Source organism: Coturnix japonica, chromosome 1 (genome assembly GCF_054131305.1).
Source record: "Coturnix japonica strain WE chromosome 1, WE-NBRP24, whole genome shotgun sequence".
NCBI classification, from domain to species: Eukaryota; Metazoa; Chordata; class Aves; order Galliformes; family Phasianidae; genus Coturnix; species Coturnix japonica.
The window spans coordinates 113512716-113530934 of NC_140663.1; the positions used below are offsets into that span (position 1 = coordinate 113512716).

The 18219-nt window shown below is 40.6% G+C and overlaps 1 protein-coding gene across 6 annotated transcripts in view; it reads right to left on the reverse strand.

The window, feature by feature from the left end:
• FRMPD4 (FERM and PDZ domain containing 4) overlaps positions 1-15965 on the reverse strand; it is a 325110-nt gene extending 309145 nt beyond the window's left edge. For 2 of the 6 annotated variants that reach the window (XM_085531752.1, XM_085531769.1), the window contains exon 1: positions 15850-15963. In XM_085531752.1, the coding sequence (XP_085387878.1) occupies positions 15850-15893 (44 nt within the window). In that variant the 5' untranslated portion in view covers positions 15894-15963. Of the gene's footprint in view, positions 1-15849 lie in introns of all 6 variants that reach the window. The other 4 variants (XR_014940584.1, XM_085531757.1, XM_085531742.1 and 1 more) reach the window with 4 other exon arrangements.
• Positions 15966-18219: the final 2254 nt, after the last annotated feature.

Sequence of the window (18219 nt, forward strand, 5' to 3'; positions counted from 1 at the left end):
TGTGTCTATAAATCAATATATATCAGCTCCTAGGTGGGGCTTCAGAAGCTGTCACGGTCTTGGCTCAGAGGGAAAGAGTGGCACAGCTGTGATCACAGCTGAACTCTGTAGCACCTGGAAGTCCTGGAAACTTGCCATGTCCTGCCAATGAGACCTGGCTCAGCTGGTTTTTATGAGCTCTGACAAGATCTCAGCCCAGTGCAATGTTGCTGTGAATGTTGGTAATATAATCCTCATAGCAGAAGCATAAGAATATTTCCCTATTTTTTCCATTGGTCTTTATTGAGCTCAGCTGATAAGGCTGACAGAATGTGAAAGAGACACATACCACAGTGTGCATGGTTGTCTGATCACATGAACAGTATTTTGAAGAGAATGCTTAGATGTGAGATTCTTTGTTGTTGTAAAGATGTGAAAGTTTCACTGTGCTGACCTCCTGATTTTGTTTTCTAAGGTCGGTTGTTATTCTGTTGCAATTTGTATTACATATTTTCCTTTTTATAAAGATGTGAAGCTCACATAATTGAAAACTACTCTTTTTTTAACCTTTTTAACCTGTTCTGTCCAGTGATATGATTAGATCATGCTATGTAATAAGTAAACAAGTTTCTCATGAGTTGTGTTGGTGACTTTGAGCAGAACATGGGCTGTAGATCAGACATCTTGTGGGTGACAGCATAAAGGACATAAACAATCTGGGTAAGTTGTGTTCAAAGAATACTGTCAAGATCAAAAAGAAATGCAAAGAAGAGAGTCCTTTTGCCAGAGAACTTATAAATCACAGTCACAGTCCATAAATATTTTTAACACCTGCATCTCATCTCTTCCCAGACACCTACAGGTATTAAGGATTTATTTAATCAAAGTTAAAAAACTTTGTGTCTGGAGAGTGATGCTAACTCTAAGTTCAAACAGAACGAAGAGTTGCCAAAAGGGGGTGTGGGGAGCAATGAGGTAGGGAGAAGAAGGTGGGAGAAGGCATATGGATTGGTTGGTACAGTGACAGGGCAAAAGTATGAGCCAGCTTTAGTATCCCAAATTGGCTCTCCCATGTTTTCAGTTTTTGTGCTCAACATCAGCCTTCTCTGACACAGTGTCATTAGGTCCTTTGGGACATCTGGTCATACAGGTGGCTAAAAGCCTAGTGAGAGTTTCAAGCAACCAGTCAGCAGGAAGCAAGTAGGTAAATCAAGTGTTTTTATAGATTAGGAGTCACCTCAGTGCCCTATTAGTAGAACAAGGATGAAAAAGAGCCTTACAAGCCATAAATGTTAGCAAGTTGGGATGTTTGTCTGAATTTCTAGGAAGTAACCATTAAAGTGTAGAGGAAGGAAAGGATCAGCTGGGATTTTCAGAGAGGTTATTGTTTTAAGACTCCTTTGCTAAACTGATTAAGTTAAATTCCTTCTTTTTTTTCCCTGAAATACAGAAAACTAAAACATAGGTTCAGTTGTATTTGAAACATTTGATTGATACCAGTCACTCTAGTATGGGAAATTAACAGAACTTTTAAAAAAATGTTCTACAGCAGCTGCCTTTGAGAAAGAAAAATAGAAGTAGGGGAAGAGGGTAAATTGTAAAGAAAACTGCACTTTTATTCTTCTTTTAGGTGAGTTGCCCTTTGTTATTACTGGATGTTAGTTGCAGAACAACAGGAAGGGTGACATTGTAGCCTATGCTTGTAAAGTATCCTCAGAGCTTCTCTCGGTAAGATGTTTGAAAGATATGGAATCTATGCATCTTAATTCATATGCTATTTCCTATGGTAATTTGATTTTTGTGAGAAAAAAAATATACAGAAGGAACCAGCAAAGCCTATGATGAAATGACCCCCAAATAGATATAACACAACAAGAGTAATACATTTTTATACATTATAATCAAATACTGTGTCTAAGGGAGGAGTTTTTATCTTCTGGGAATTCTGGGGTTATCTCCTGTCTTTGTTAATGACATAACTGTAACAGTTTATGTTGGTCAGATATGTTTATACAGTGATTACCTGCCCAGAAAAAAAACAGCATCCTCATGACCTGCAATGAGTGACTGAGATTTTACCTGTCTTCTCCTCCCTGCTGGAACTGATGCTGAACATTGCAATACTCAAAAATTTGGGGTGATTTAAGTTTGGCTGTATCATGAACAAAGCTGTTTTATTTTGCTTGCTAAATAAAGAAGTTCAGATTTATTTAACACACAAGAATATTAGGTCAGGGAAGGGGGTGGGGAGGGGCGGGGCGGAATTCTACCTTAGCTATGCAAGTTATCTCACATTACAGGCCAGAAGTCTGATAGAATGTCTTGCCTGAGGATCAGCAATGAGTCTGTAGCAATACCATATCTTCTGAGTGCTTGAGCTGCAAGATTATCCTTCACCAATGCTGGCTGTCATTTTAATACAGAGAAATATCTTATTTTTTTAGATACATAAATTGTTCATACTAATATGAGAAGGAATTAACTTTCACAGAGAAAAACACTTTCCTTAAAAATAGTACAAATCCCATGTTTGCAATGAGTGAACTACCACTGTTTTTGGAAAGGCTGGTTTCTTGTTGCTAACATCTTTGTAGAAATTAAAATCATTCAATGCTACACCAATTCTTTCTGTATCTTATCTCTATAACAGCAGTTCAATAAAAAATAAGTGCCAGAGTTAGCAATAACAAACTAAAATTCTGGAGAGATTTATCTAGTGAGGGAGGTCTCAAATCCTGGAGAGGCAGAGCAGCCAGGGCTCCTATGGCTTCATAGCTTAGCACCACCTTGCTTTGGAGCTTGGAATTTTACATGGTAAACAATAATCATCTACCAGAGTTTGGAAATACCGCAAGTTAATAACAGCACTGCAGCCACTGACTCAAAATATTACACTATAAAACAAAAGAAATGGAAATAATCTCACGAGTGCCGATAATTTAGATTTACAGTGTAATCCATAGGTATTGCAGCTCCTAACAGATTGCTAAAATACTGCTTGGAGAATTCTATTTCAGATCTAGCACATTCTATTATCATTTTGAAGGCTAGAAAATTGAGGAGTAAATTAAAGAGCTAAAAGAAGGAAAACAAACACTCACAGATTGAGTTTGAACATTCAGAAGAGTGAAACAAGCTCCCTCCTTTTCAAGGGATTTTTTTTTTTTTTTTTTTTTTTTTAGTGTTATTTAGATGAGTTGCACACTCAGGTGTGCTTGGCTCTCCCTTGGCAGTGGGAGCATGGGCTTCGGGCAGTTCGGGCAGCTCACTGGCAACATTTCTTGTCATCCAATCTGGAGGCATCACACAAAATTGTGGCTGTAATTCTCACTGTTGAAAGTGGGTGGAAGGTATCTGGCTTAGGGCTACTGCATAAATCAAGGCTGAACAGTGAAGAAGACGCTGGGCTTGTTTCCCGTATTTCTAGGGCTGGGGGGAGGCCAGTCATTTTAAAGACCTTTTCATGTTGCCTACTGATAGTTTGGTACCAGAAATGAGGACTCACTCTCACCAGCAAGCCCACTAATTGTTCTCTGTGTCTTTATGGTTTTTTTTCCCACCATAGTAAGTACAGAGGCAGAAAACTGCCTGCCCTCAAGACAAATGACTCTGGCCAGCCTTTTTTATCTGGTGACATTTTACACATGTCTGCAAGGGAGAACCAAAAGTTCATATTTCTTCAGATGCCCGCAAGGGGGGCATTTCCAGGGCCTAACACCTTTCCAGATTTGGGTGAACAAAGCCCAAGTTGGCCAGTTCTTACTACTTAACTAATCTCAGTCTGCAGAAAGCTGAGCTCAGTTCAAAAGGTGGCACAGAAGAGGTAGCTATGAGTTTCCTAGCTATGCAGGCCTCTTATACACCACTGTTGTTTCCAGTACGTGGCCATCTGTTTTGTTCCACAGTGCTGTCATTCTACAGAGACTGCATCTAAGCTATAATCTTCCCCCAGTAGATCTTTGTTCTTGGCCATTTATCTTCCCCCACTCTACAAATACTGCTGTCCTTTTTTTCACTGAGTCATTCCTGAGGAAGCCCATTCTTCCAAAAGCATGTATAGCTTCAGCATTTTGATATGAATGTAAACAGTCCTGTTGTAATATTTAATTAGCAAGAGTGTTGGAACTTTTTCTAGACGTATTAATGTATGGCCTGGAGGAATTAAGTAAGATCACTGGGGATATGAAGCTGAGCCCACCTTGCCACAGTCTCCTTCCAGGTGGTTGTAGAGAGCTATAAGGCTTCTCCTGAGGCTCCTCTTCTCCAGACTAAACAATCTCAGTTCCCTCAGCCATTCCCCATAAGAGTTGTACTTCAGATCCTTCATAGGTTCGCTGCCTCTCTCTAGACACACTCCAGGGCTTCGGTGTCTTTCTTGTAGGGAGGAGCCCGTATTAATGAAACACTGGTACATACTGCATTCTGCACTACCGCAGCTGTGACACGACCAATGTAATCTATATAATAGATCCTGACAAAGCCCAGGGTAAAAACATGAATGGGTCAGTAGAATCTAAGGAAGCTGGATAAGTGTGAGGTCAAAAAAAGGCTATTTAATTTTTAGAATACAGTATTCAAAAAACCCAAAAAACAAACAACAACAACCAGAAGCCAGTGTTAAAAGCACATGACTCCTCAAAGAGTTAGTCAGCATTCTAATCAAAATAGGCTTTGCCTGCATTAATATATATTTACATATTCATCTCTTAATTCTGCACCAACAAAGGTATAGTTGCACCCAGATAGTTAATTGTATCTATATATAAATTATGAACACAGTTTGGTTACGATGCTCAAAGACTTGACTTCTCTAAAAACAATGGAAAAAACAGATCTGTAATGCCTTCAGCTACAGGAAATAAAATGGAAATGTAATAGACTTTAACAAGTGTGAATTGTACAATCTTGTTGAGATACCTCTAACTATTCCACTACACAGAATTCATAAGCATTTTTTTCCCACTGAAGAAAAATGTTTAATAATAATAAAACTCGTGTGAATAAGCTGACCTTTCTTCTCATAATGTTCATGCTTTTGTTTTTGATAGGACAAAATCTAATCTTAAATAATATTGCACAGTGCTTATTCAGTGCTATACTAACTCTCTGGTCTTTTAAGTATAGAAAGTTACTGGAGTATCTCAGGTGTTCAGGCTTTTCAGTGAGAGATGATTTTTGATTGATTCACTGAGCACAGCGGTTTCAATTCACAAAGAGTAATACAAAAGGCATCAAGCAGTAAGCTTTGTATCAGTTTAGAAATGTCATCTAAACCTACACAAATGCTTCAAGACATAAAGTCTATTCCTTAAAGATACAGTTCATAAACCTCTTTAACTTTGTCACATGAGTCAAACACAGATTCCCCACACAGAACAGCATAACTCAGTTTCACTGAAGGAAGGCTAGGATGGCACTAACAAATGTTGACCTTCCTGGGTCTTTCCAGCTAGAGGCTCCATGTTAATGGCAATAGCAGAGACTGCTGACCATTAGCCATGGGAATTTTGCTACTTTTCATTCAAAAAAGGTCAGATTTTTCTTGTGGATTGCTGTATAATTTGCTACATATATGGAATAGCATTAAAGGCTTAACCAGTAGAGAAAACAAACAAACAAAAAAAAATCTCCATGGAAATCAATTTTGTCATGGAGCTGAGCTCACCCCAGGCCTGCACATTTCCAGGCATCAGCCCCAGTGAGCAAAACCCTCCCTCTGGGACCTGAAGCACCTGCACTTACCGTGGGCACACATTGTAAATAGGAAATTTAGCCTTGTATTTCTGTCTACCTACATAAATCAGAACATTTCTCCCTGACCAGAAGCATATAATAATTTGCTCTAATAAATTCCGCTATACTGAAAGTGGCGTAGTTGTTTTATAGAAATCACTATACAATATATTCTACTAAATTTTTTTGTGTTTGAATTGTTTCAAGAATAAAAACATGTCATGTGAAATCCTCTTCCCAAAGAAAGGGTACAGTGTTAATCAACTGATGTATTTTTGTCCAAAAAAACTCAGTTTTGGTCAACATTACATCACCTGGATTAAAACACTCATATTGTGGCAGACATTCAGCAAACAATCATTGACAAATTCAAGACTGAGTTGAGCTCTGAAGATTAGATGCTGCAGATGGTTCAAATTAATGGCATCTCCAGCAAAGGTAAGACAGAGAAAGAGAAATCATTAAAAGGCTGGGTAAATATGATGAAGCTTTCAGGATGAAATCTTGCTTGCCTTTTGGTTACAATACCTGTCAAAAACCATCTAGGGAAAAGAAATACACAAAACCACATTGTAGCAAGGCACATTGCATTAATGTCAAAGAAGAGGATATTAGATCCAACAGGAAAGGTTAAAAAAATATATGATTAAAGGGAATCAAAGGAGGGAAGATATAAAGGTCAGATATTTCCAGTTACTGACTGATTGGCTGGGTCAGTGGCAGAGATCATTAGCTGCCAAGAAGTGCCCCTCCTGTCAGCCTCTATTACATAAAAATGAAATACAAAGCAATGTAGATCAGATGCTATTAGATGATCATATGTGGAAGCTGGCTTCCAAAATGCCATGGCTTTTACTGTATTAAGTACAGCACTAATGTTCTCCCTCTTGCATTCTCTCTAGTTCATCCTTTTTTCCCCCCACATAGTCACATGTATATATTGGCCACACGTAAGCATCAGAATGTGCCAACAGGTGACTGCTGTCACTGGTTGTCACTGTGGAAGAGGAGAAAACAACTGAGATTAATCAAGTAATTAATCTTGTGTTAATAGATAGCCGAGGAGACATGGAGATTTTAAAAGCAAGGACAAAAAGGTATAATTGGATATGGTAACTTTTGAACTGAATAGGAGAACTGCTGGGAAGCAGAAAAACAAGTAATTATAAAAACAAAAAAGGATTAAAAAGATATTTTTTTCCTGCTGGGTACAAGCACCTGGATGGCACAGAGCCTGGAATTGGATTACCTTTGAATTTTCTAAATTGTTTTCACGAGAGGAACTTTCTTTGACCCATATGAATCAGAGAGAAAGCTTCTTAGAGACAAGGGAAATTAATTTATAAGAAACCCTCCCCATATGCATAAATGCTCAGAGATACATTGTCTGCTCAGTACTACATTTTTTTTAAGGTCCCTTCCTGACTGGGTCAATGAGGTACAGAGCCAAAATTCATGACCTTCAGCAAGGAAGAAAATTACAGATCTCGAAATGACTGCATTACTTCCTCGTGCTTTGTTATCCTTTAAAAGCCAGTTTAACTCTTTAGAAGTAAGTATATAACAACACTCAACCTAAAAAGAAGATTGTAAGAGACATTTTCTCCCTGCTGCTGCTGATGCTCTTACACAGAAAAGGATACAATTTTCCTCATATTGCTTGTATTTTTTCAATTCAGTGTTATACTTGACTGCTGAAATTTATTTTCTCTGTGGGTAAAATATTTGCTTATAAACACCAGTTAAACTGATAAGTAGTCACAATAAACTGCAGTAATCTTTTTCCCCCTTGTCAATGGCTGGAGGACTGAGAGTTGGAGGAATGCTTTCCAGTGTTGGTACGGGTGGGATGCTGTGTGCTCTGCCATGTGTGACCAACTGCAGCTGGTGAAAGCTGGGACCAGACAACCACCCACGTGTTTTTCCCATTTATACAAAGTTCATTTGCAGCCATTGAGCTGTGCTGTCCCAGATTCAATATGCCAATATTAACAATGTATTATTCCCCCTCTCCCCTCCTTTCCTTTTATTTTTTCCCTCAATAAAAATAATAAAATAATCTAATGCTAAACAAAAACATCACCAAATACAGCCCTTTTCCCCTACCCCACATCCCAAGGACTTGTGGCAGGATTCAGCAAGACCCCAGGCAAGCTGTGCAACTGGGATACACAAGCATCTCCCTCCAACACCGCCTCTCCCTCCAACTCCCAGATGCTTTTGCTTAGGCAGCTATATCTGCAGCAGCAACCCCAGAGCTCAGAGTACCCTTGATGCCATGTGTCTCAAGCTCTGACTATGGTGGGACTTCTACATATAGAGCTGTACAGGGACCTTACAGGAGAATTACAGTACCCCAGTGAAAGGACTAGCTGATGGCTTTAAATTTCCTACCTGACACTACTGTATAGAATCATTAAGGTTGGAAAAGACTACCAAGATCATCTAGCCCAACCATCAGCCCACCATGCCCACTGACAACATCCCTCAGTGCCACATCCACACAGTTCTTTAACACCTCCAGGGATGGGAATCCACCACCTCCCTGGGCAGCCTGTGCCACTGCATTGCCACACTTCCTAAAAGGAAAAAACAAGAGAGAGAGAGTTGCACTTTCCTTGGTGCAACTTGAGGCTGTTCCCTCTCATCTATCTCTTGTTACCTGGGACCTGAGGCTGACACCCACCTCACCACAACCTCCTTTCAGGTGACTGTAGATTCTTCAGCTGCTCCTCATAAGAGTTGTACCAGACACCTCACCAGTTTTGTTACCCTCCTCTGGACAAGCCCCAGGGCCTTGATGTCTTTCTTGTATTGAGGGGCCCTTAACTAAACACAGTACTCCAGGTGTGTTCTCACCAGAGCTGAGTACAGAGGGCCTATCACATCCCTGCTCCTGCTGGCTGCACAGCATACCATTGGCTTTCTTGGCCACCTGGGCATACAGCTAGCTCATGTTCAGCTGGCTGTCAACTAACAACCCTGAATCCTTTCCCTACATGCAGCCTTCCAGCCACCCTGCCCCAAGCCTGTAGTGTCACTTGCAATGAGGTAAATCTGGCAGAGGAGCAGAAATGTTCAGAGGAAAGAGGTGGCTGTATAGCCTGTGCTAACATAGCCAGCCTGCAAATTAGACCTGAAACCAAGCCGGGATAATTTGCCTACATGTTGCACAGCTACTGCCTGAAGCCCTTAGATAAACAGGATGTTATTTAAATGGAGGAGCAATGTATAACAAGCATTGATTTTTTGAGGGAAGTTATTTATTCAGCATTTCAGCTTACGCAGCAGGCTGGTTAAGCAGCAGCCAGTGGGAGAGAGGAGAGGCTTGTGCTGTCCAAATGCTCCCCAGGTTTTACCTGGAGGATCGCTGCAGGAGTAATTAGCTCCTGTGTCTGTTCTTCTGGAAAAGCAAGGGGTCCATACGGACACTACAGGTGTGGAGAACAACTGCTGTGTCAGAGAAACCGTAAGCAGGCTGACTGATTAGAAAGACATGACTGGCCTTTGTGCTGATAAATGCAAAGTTTCTTCCAATTAGGAGAGTTTTGTGGGTTGTTTTTTTTTTCCCACATAAAACACATACTGGAAAGGTTTAATTATTTAAATGAAATTGCTTCCCCTCGCTTGCTCTCTGTGAACAGCAATTAAATTTCCTGGCAGGAATACAAGTGATAAATATGAATTGTGTGTTCCATGGTATTTATAGAAAAATAATTCTGAAGTTTGTATTCACAGAAGAAAAATCCCTCTTAACAGTCACTCGTATCCTCTCAGAAAGAAGAAACCACACCTTGTGAGCCACATCAGTCGATTTCTGTAATGTGTTTGCAATTCACAGACAGCAAGGGAAGAGCAGATACAGTTTTTTCCATAGATCCTGCTAATGACTGCATTAAATACTATGGTCTGTGTTCATAAACAGAAGGGGAAAAAATATCAAGTATTTTTGCCCTGAAAAGTCTTAAACCAATTCTTTGTTTCTGCTGAAAAGCATGTTCTGATGCCTTTGATGGTATGCATGGATATGCAGCAGTTAACAGCACGTACTCCCCATGGGGTGCATACCATGCAACCTGAGTGTTCTTCATGCAAATAATTCACACTTTCAGCCTCAAATAACAGCGATATACTCAACGCACAGCACACCAGTAATGAAAAATGTTGCAGATTAACTGCAAGGAGGAAAAAAGGACTGTAACATGAATCAATAATTTGTTCGCTTCATCCAGGAATAAAGATAAATGAAGAAGAGAAAAATATTGTTAACGGTCTTCCCCAGGGTGTTTGAGTGAAGAAAGTGCTGAACTGTGAATCAGAATTGAATAGGCAGAAACATTAACTCCTTTCAGAAAGGTGTTTGCCTTACAGAGATCAGATATTGTAATAGCACAGAGCTGGCTCCATGCCTATCCTTTGCAGCATGCAAATAAACATTTTCCTTTTCAGCAGCTCTGCAGTAAAAAACACCATGAAATCACAGAAATATACACAAGAACACTTTAAAATGACCACTGGTTCTGCTATCAGATGCTAGTCATTCTGATTCTTAGACTTGGTTTGCGGAGCTGTAGGAAAAAGCTCTCCTTTCAGACTCACTGTCAGCAGCAGCACAATCAGTCAATGCCTTTGAAAACTGGGCTCAGAGAGGCACATTATCAACGGTGACTCCTGACGCAGGTGCCAGACAACTCTTAAAAAAAAAACAACACCAAACTTACACAATATTGACTTGAAGTGGAGCAAGAATGTGTTTACTGTGGATTAGAGTATGGTTGGCCTCGCTTGGTCTGAGTGAGCTCTGGTTTGTCCTGCTGAAGACCAAGGTGTTCCAGACAACACCAAGCTTCTCTCTGCCACATTCAGACCATTGCAAGCCCAAGTGAGATTATACAGGGCAAGCTTTGATCCGAGGGTCAATAGAAACTGAATAAACTAAGTATGCTTTTCTGCAGCTCTTCCATCTAAGTGTTTCTTTCACTGTTTAAGCTCTCAGGACAACTGAAAAGCTGTGTTTCAGTTGTGTCTCCTAATCTGAAAGACCAACAAACAGCTGGCCATTCTCAGTATGCAAAAGCAACAATACCTTTCCTGTTTACTAACTCTGTCAAGACTAAATCTGCCCCTTTGTTCTCTGTCACTGTCAAGCATTGGTACTAAAGTGGAAGGAAGCACACTGCAGAGAAAGGAGACAAAATGTGTGATTGCTAATGTAACCGTGAATCTGCTTCACAAATACAGTCTTTCATGTTGGTACAGTAATTGCCTGCAGCTCTTGATTTCAACATCACAAAATAGCATTTGGTTTACATTTAAATAACACATCTGCAGCTCTTGAGAGGCATATAAACATATTTTCCAGAAGCTGCTTGTAGCATGCTTCCTCTTCTCTGTACTGTCAGCACCATCACAGAGTCATTCTGAGCAAAAGGAACTTCAGGAGGCCCCTCATCCAACTTTCTGCTCAAAGCAGGGCCAACACTGAAATGCCTCATGCCTACATTAGAAGACACTTTGCAAGGTTCTTCCCTCATTTACCTTCATATAACACCTGTCAGAATGATTTATTTGGCTTTCAACTGTGGGTCACCAATTCAAAGACAACCACTGCACTCCTATCCAACAAGAGCTCGGTAGCCTATTGTCTGAGATCACCCCATCCCTTCACAAAGACAGGCCAGTGGTCCAATATGAGAAGTCAACCATAATCACTTAACAGTTCTCTTAGATAAGTTTGAACTGATGGCTGAGGAAAATAAATAAATAAATAAATAAATCCATACTACCAGTATTCAACCATTTAAATTAATATAAAAATTCCAGCAGAAACAAATGCAACATCACCATCAGATTCCCAGCCTTTTTAATAAAGTGTCTATTAAGAGTTGTTCAAAGGACAGAATTATCCATCTGCCTTTTCAGAGTCTTTACTGTATTATGCAAAAAAAAATCAGGAGAGGAATTCTTTCAGTGTTTATTCAACATCAGCATCCAGGAAAACAGCAGACACAAAACATTTAGGGCAGTCACTATGAACTCACTGGGAAGTCTGTCAATACTGAGGGCTCGTGGCTATATGCTGTGAAAGTACAGGAACAAAATCAATTGCAGCCAGATTTTTTCCCTCCCAGTACACATGACAAAAATTATTTACAAGTGGCTTATTTAAATCTAGCCAGAAGTCAGCTATTTCAGGACCTTATTGAGCAGAAAGGCTCCCCAGTGAGCCAAGGAAGGTCACAGCTTGAGTTATGTCGCCTAGATGATCTCTCTGACAAGGTTTGTAATACTTACTCTGATTTGCCTTTGTTTCAGTGTGTATGGCTTGTGACAGTGTTTTTGAATGGCAGCTTTATCAGCTTTGTCTAGAACTTACTCTGTCCCAACACAGCCTTCCACATAACCATGATGAGCAAGAGAAAGAGAACAACGCATCTTACCTAGCAGTAAAAGCAGTCACTAAGATCACTCCTTTGGAATCCTTCATCTAACCTAAAGCTAAAAACTGCTTTAAACACCACTCACACTGCACTCTTAGATTTCCTGCTAGGCACCTCTCCATAATCTCAATGCAAATGCTGTAAAGGCTGGCAAGCTGATAGCTGATCTGGCCCAACGCCAGCCTGATTTTGACTGTCCTCTTTAGAAGTCCAGGGCATCTCTACATGAGCAAGTGGTGCAGCATGATTGGACTGGATCCATTGAGTGAAACAGTGGATGCAGAGATAAAGGCTGCCAACACTTTAAGGATTTTATTTTAAACTAGCTCATGCTGCATCTGGGATACAGCAGGTACCTACCTGGACTACATCATTTGGTTTCATCAAAGGGGCACCCAGTTTGTGTGCTCCGACACAACTTCACGCTGAGTCGGGGTGCAGTAAATAGGACAGGATATTTGCTTCCCAAGTACACTCCTGATCTTAACTAAACTGCTAGAGCAGACACATCCTTAGGTATCTAGGGAAGTCTTTTGTGTGGGAAGATATTCTGACTGAAGAGATACTAAAAACACAGGACTGATAAGTCTGATGAGCCACTATGACTTTTAGTCCTTTATTGCAAAGGTAGAACTACATCCCTCTTTTCTGTTACATAGTTAGGACTCTCAAAGAGATTCAAATTAGGAAGTACTTGCCTTCCTGCAATTTGAAAGTTTGAAAATGAGCAGCACGAGTCACTGATTTTGAAGCCCTTTGATACTGTGAGCCTTTTCTGTCACACTTTGATACTAACTGGCTCCTGAAGTGTATTCAGCTCAGGCCATCACTGCCAGAGATTGTCATTTTCCAATCATGTCCATGGAGGGCTGCCTGCTCTGATGATACTTCATGAATCAGGAGTGGTGCTCTGGGGACAGCACTGTGTGGATGCGTAGGGGAGGTGCTTATTGATGCCGAATCACAGAAACCACACTGTCTTCCAAAGAGCCGACTCCCCTATTTAATCTCCCTCAGGCTTACTTCACAGCCAACCTGATGGACTCTCAGAGAGGAGTGTGTCAGTAATGGAATTAGGAAATCATCCCAACATTCTGGTGTGACCCTTACTTACTGCTCTACTGTTACAAGGAAGACGACATATTTTGCTTCCTTTGGTTGTTTGTCGTGTTGTCATTGTTGCTACTTTGTGGTGTTGGGGATTTTGTCAATTATGGTAGGTTGTTATGTTTTTCTTTTACTTGCATTCATTCTGAAACCAACAATGGATTCAGGTAAATGACTTTCACACAGATGAGGGCCACCATTTATATCATGGAGCATTTGCCTTGTTGGGATTTGGGGGTGGGTATTTCACAAGCAGTCAGGGAGCTGCACTACTGACTTCCAGGGAAAAGGTAGGCTCTCTGAAAAAAACCTCAACCTGCCTTCTAATGACTGAATTCTGGGTATGCAGCAAATAATACAGGGGCTCAATGCCTATAAAAGAGGCCTCATTTAATTTGCTGGTTTTTTATCAGTTTTTTATTCCTGCCACTCATAATCCAGACAGTGAAAGAACAGAGACTGTAATGACTGTTTCTGAACATCCCCTTTCTTTCTAAGCCTCCCAAGTCCTAACTGGTATTACTTATGCGTGTGCAAGACCTGCCAGCTTTCTTCATGCTTTGGAAGGAACATGCATAATAGGGATGCATGGCTCTACTGTGGAGCCTGCACAACCGCTGCCCACTCATTCCAGGCTTCTCTTGTTCTGACATAATGTGCTCAAACAATTGTGCTTTTAAAAATAGTTTTAAAAATTAATGAGCTGTTCTAAGTTTGCTGAGCATGACACCACTGCTTAATGTTAGTAGCAGTACCTACCGTACACAGACTTTGGGGTAAGAGCTGCCTTCACCCATACTCACAAAGTATGAACTGACAAACACATTTCAACCCCACATGAAATGTGAAGGAGTACATCGTACCAACCTCTCTTTCCATCAATTTATTTGGAAAATCTCCCTGCAGGATTCAGCTGCTACGCCCCATCAAACTGGCAGCAGTTTGCCTCGGTTTACACAGCAGCTCACCAAGACTGAAAGGCGGAGTGTTGGGAACCCTGGGAGACCACAGGCATCCACAGCAGCATCACCCCAGGCAGGTCCCTTATGTGCGTGCAGCTCAACCTGCTGCCCCTCTCCTGCTCTTGGGAAAATTCCAGTTAGGATTCCCACTGCATTGCCTCATCCAGGCTTGATTTTTTTTTTTGTTTTGTTTTGTTTTGTTTTTTTTTTGGAGAGAGGAAGAGTGGGGAAGAGGAACCGTTATGAATATAGTTCTTTATTTGCTATTCTCTCTCTCTCTGTTGTTTTTTTCTTTTTTGTCTCTTTTTCTGATCTCTCCTTTTTTAGTCAGGCCGATTTTTGTATTCATCTGCAACATCCGATGTGAGGGGGAAAGCTGACCCCACAGCAGTGGCCAATCTGCCGTTGAGTTCAAGCAGAGGATGAAAGATGTACTTAAGTTGAAAAAGAAACTACCTCTAATCCTGGCATTTATTTTTAAAGTGCCACAGAATACATCAGCCTTTTCACAGGAGATCTGCAAAGACAAGGTCCCTATTCAAAAAGATTTCCAGCATAGATTTAAAGCTTGATAAATGAAGATGACAAAGAGTAATGAAAAGGAAACAATGCAGTAGGAAAAAATGATACACAGAATTTATGTTCACGAGGTAAATAAAAGCATACAGCTCAGCTTATTTTGGCTCACTTATGGAATATTAAATAGGCATTGAAAAGGTAAATAAATTACAGAAAGATGAAACAAAACAACCACTGAAAGACCCAGAAAAGACTGTTTCAACTACAGTCTAGTTCCACAAGGAAATAAACTTTTATTCAAGTAGAAAGGAACCAGCTGATGCAAAGCTTTACAATTCTTGAATATTAGAATTGGATTATGTAAATTTCAAGTTTTCTCCCACAGTGCTATTCAGTAACTCCCAGCTTTACACCCCTTTCAGAGATGAAAAAAAAAGAAACATGGATCAAAACAGTAAAATGAAATAAAATTACCTCATGAGTCTTTGGTAGCAGTGGAAACAGAATCAAGGCACGTCAGCTCCCAGCCCTCCTAAAACCCATTCTGTGATTCTAAATTTTGAACAGCCTTTTCAAGTATAAATGCAGTGAGGTACACTTTAAACATTTGCTATTCTGTTATCCAAGAAAGATCTTGGATAATTTATCTAGGATATGAGCTCATTCTTTAAAGAAAATCATGCTTTCTACTGTAATGGGAAATTAGTTCCATAACTTTCAGGATCTATCAAATGTATTTTCCAGCTGTGAAATAAATAGATGCTTGCTAAAATAACTAAGGATTCTTAAAACTTCTTAGAGGGACAGCATTCTTTGGACAAAGAAAGTGTCTGATTCTTTACATTCTGAAGTTCATTGCAGTTCTGCGGCATTTTCAATAAATAATCTAGGATGCCCATGTTACCGCTTGTTGAAATGCTACTTAGATTAGTTTAATTTAAAGGTCAAACTATTTTCAATGTTTAACTAAATTATTTCAAAATAGGTCTTATCACTAAGGGTACAGCGGCATGAGTATTTCAGACCATATTGCCCTTGAAAAGTATGCATATATTTAAATATTTATATTTTCATTAAAGTATGAAGTACAGATGTATTAGCTTACTCACTGTATCACAGTAAAGATTCCCAATGGATTCTCGTAGACGTCCATTGTATTTAAAGTAGATTGAAGCAGTTGGCAAAGTGATCTTCTCCTGAGACCCAGCAGCCTTGGGCAGCAAATCTATGCCTCTTCTCCTGCTCTGCCCTTTTCAGGTGCACATATACTCACAAAGCACTTCTCCGCACTTCTTGCTTGGTTTTACCCAGCTCAGCAACCCACATCAGACCACAAATGTTGCTTCTGGTTGGGAGCTATGACCAGCACTGGCCAGTGGCAGGGGATGCTCGGGGGCTACTTGCTGCTGTCATGGTGCTTCCACACGCCATCCCATGTCAGTGCTGCTGGCAGTAGGAGATCAATGTGAAAATTGCATCACATGGGCTGGTCTCTAATGATTTAATGACAATTCTAAAAACTGTTCTGTAGTTTCACCTTGAAAGAAGCCTTGAGATTAGACTTAATAAATATAAAGAAGTGCTTTTCTGCAGTCAGATGTAATGTATAGCAAACATTACTTGTGATTTCAGCCTAACGTCAATGAAGTGTTAGTGTCTTCTGTTGTCAAGAGGGAACAGCAGAGTTCTGCTTTGTTTTCTTTGCCTCTGCAAGTGTTCAGAGCATAGGAATGACCTTGGATTTAAAAGGAAATAAAGGTTTCTTCTAATTGCACCAAGAAGAAATGATGGTAAAAGGAAGGATCTTAATTGAGTAAGTGCCACAGGATAAACAGCACTACAAATCTGTACGCTGAATCTGATGACATATTCAAAATAAGAGTATATTCATTTGCTGCACTTGGATTTTCCTCTGCCCAGGGGTAGACCTCTGATATTCAGAGGACTGTGACTCCAGGTACTGAAAAGCTCTTAGGCATCTAAATTATCATACAAACACTTTGGAGAAATTCAGTTTCTTTAGATAAAAGAGACTTTTCCTTATCAATCTGCGCTGCACTTTAAACACCACCATGTTAAGATTAATGGTGCTGAAAGAACAAATTATTCCCCAGTGATCCTGCCTGGAAAAATCTTTTGACTGAGTGACTCTGATGACAACTGGGCACATCGATGGGAATACTGCATCTCCTTCCTCAAGCCCCAGAGTGCTCCTACTCTGTTTCCAGACGTGTTTTTTTATGGCCATGAGATGGATCACAGCACCAGGCATAGCTTTGATCCAGAAAAGAATGAGAACACCCAGTACAGGGAGGCTGGGGGGTCACAAACCTGTGACAGAGTGTGGCAGAGAGCACTGGCTCTTAATACCAGACCACGGGGAGCAGATGGGGAGGAGCAAAATGAGGGGGAAAAGTGATATGTCTGGTTACCAAGCTGAGTATCAGGGGTGGGGATCTTGAAATAAGAGGTAGTGGGGAAATGGATGTCCTGAAAGCAGTCAGTGAAATGGAACCTGCTTCTACCTAGCTGGATCATCTGTTCTTTTCAGCTTTTGGCAAACCACAGAGAAGTGCAGTCTGTCTCAGCAAGGGCAAAAATTCCTAAAGAACAGATGTGTGGGCAGCTGGATCATAAACATGGGTAACATTGATGAAGACAGTGCATAGCGAAGACCATTTCAACAAAACTCTAGTGACCAAGGAAGTTCCATTGTAGGCCCTATGCAGACTGGGACATCAGAAGGGAGAAGAGAGGGCAGTGGTTTCCACGGATGGAGAAAGCACCCAGAACACCCATACCACACCTACAGAAGCTCTCTGCAAGTGCAAAGCTGGTATCCACCTGGGTTTTTGTTGTGTTTCCAAACTCATATTTTCACACAGTAGGGAAAAGAAATGGATACCATTCTGAATCTTTTCAAAAGTGCCAAATGCAGTTCCCAAAGACTGAACTTAGTAGAGAGAGGCTGAGCACCAGCCTCACTGAAATGCTGCTGTCTGAAGGGCCTGCCAAACACTGACAGGACAGCTTGGCCTCTGTGAAAATTCGTTTTTTCAATTTTCTCTTGGGATCACAGGAGAGAGAGCAACTCCACTTTTGAAAGGAGCAGATAGGATTCCTCTTTTTTTGCATTATAAGCTTTGACTCAGACTGAGGAGCCCATCACAGTTTTAATTGCTATTTTCAAGAGGTTGGTTGAAACAGGTGATCTAAGGGTTTAAAAAACAACAACTGCAGTGAGAAGCTCCAGATTTGGAATAAACACGGCCTTGGGTATCATTTGTGAATTTAGATCCTAGCATTGAAACTGGTGTGATTTCTGGAGGTGGGCAAATTGCTAACAGACTCTGGGGAGATGATAGCTTTTCAGACATAGCTACTGACCTTCAGCTTTGAGCCCAAAGTGTGCAGGGCTATATTTTCAAAGTGAGGATTGTTCTGAAGGCTTAAGTACAGATATCACTGTCTCTAAAACT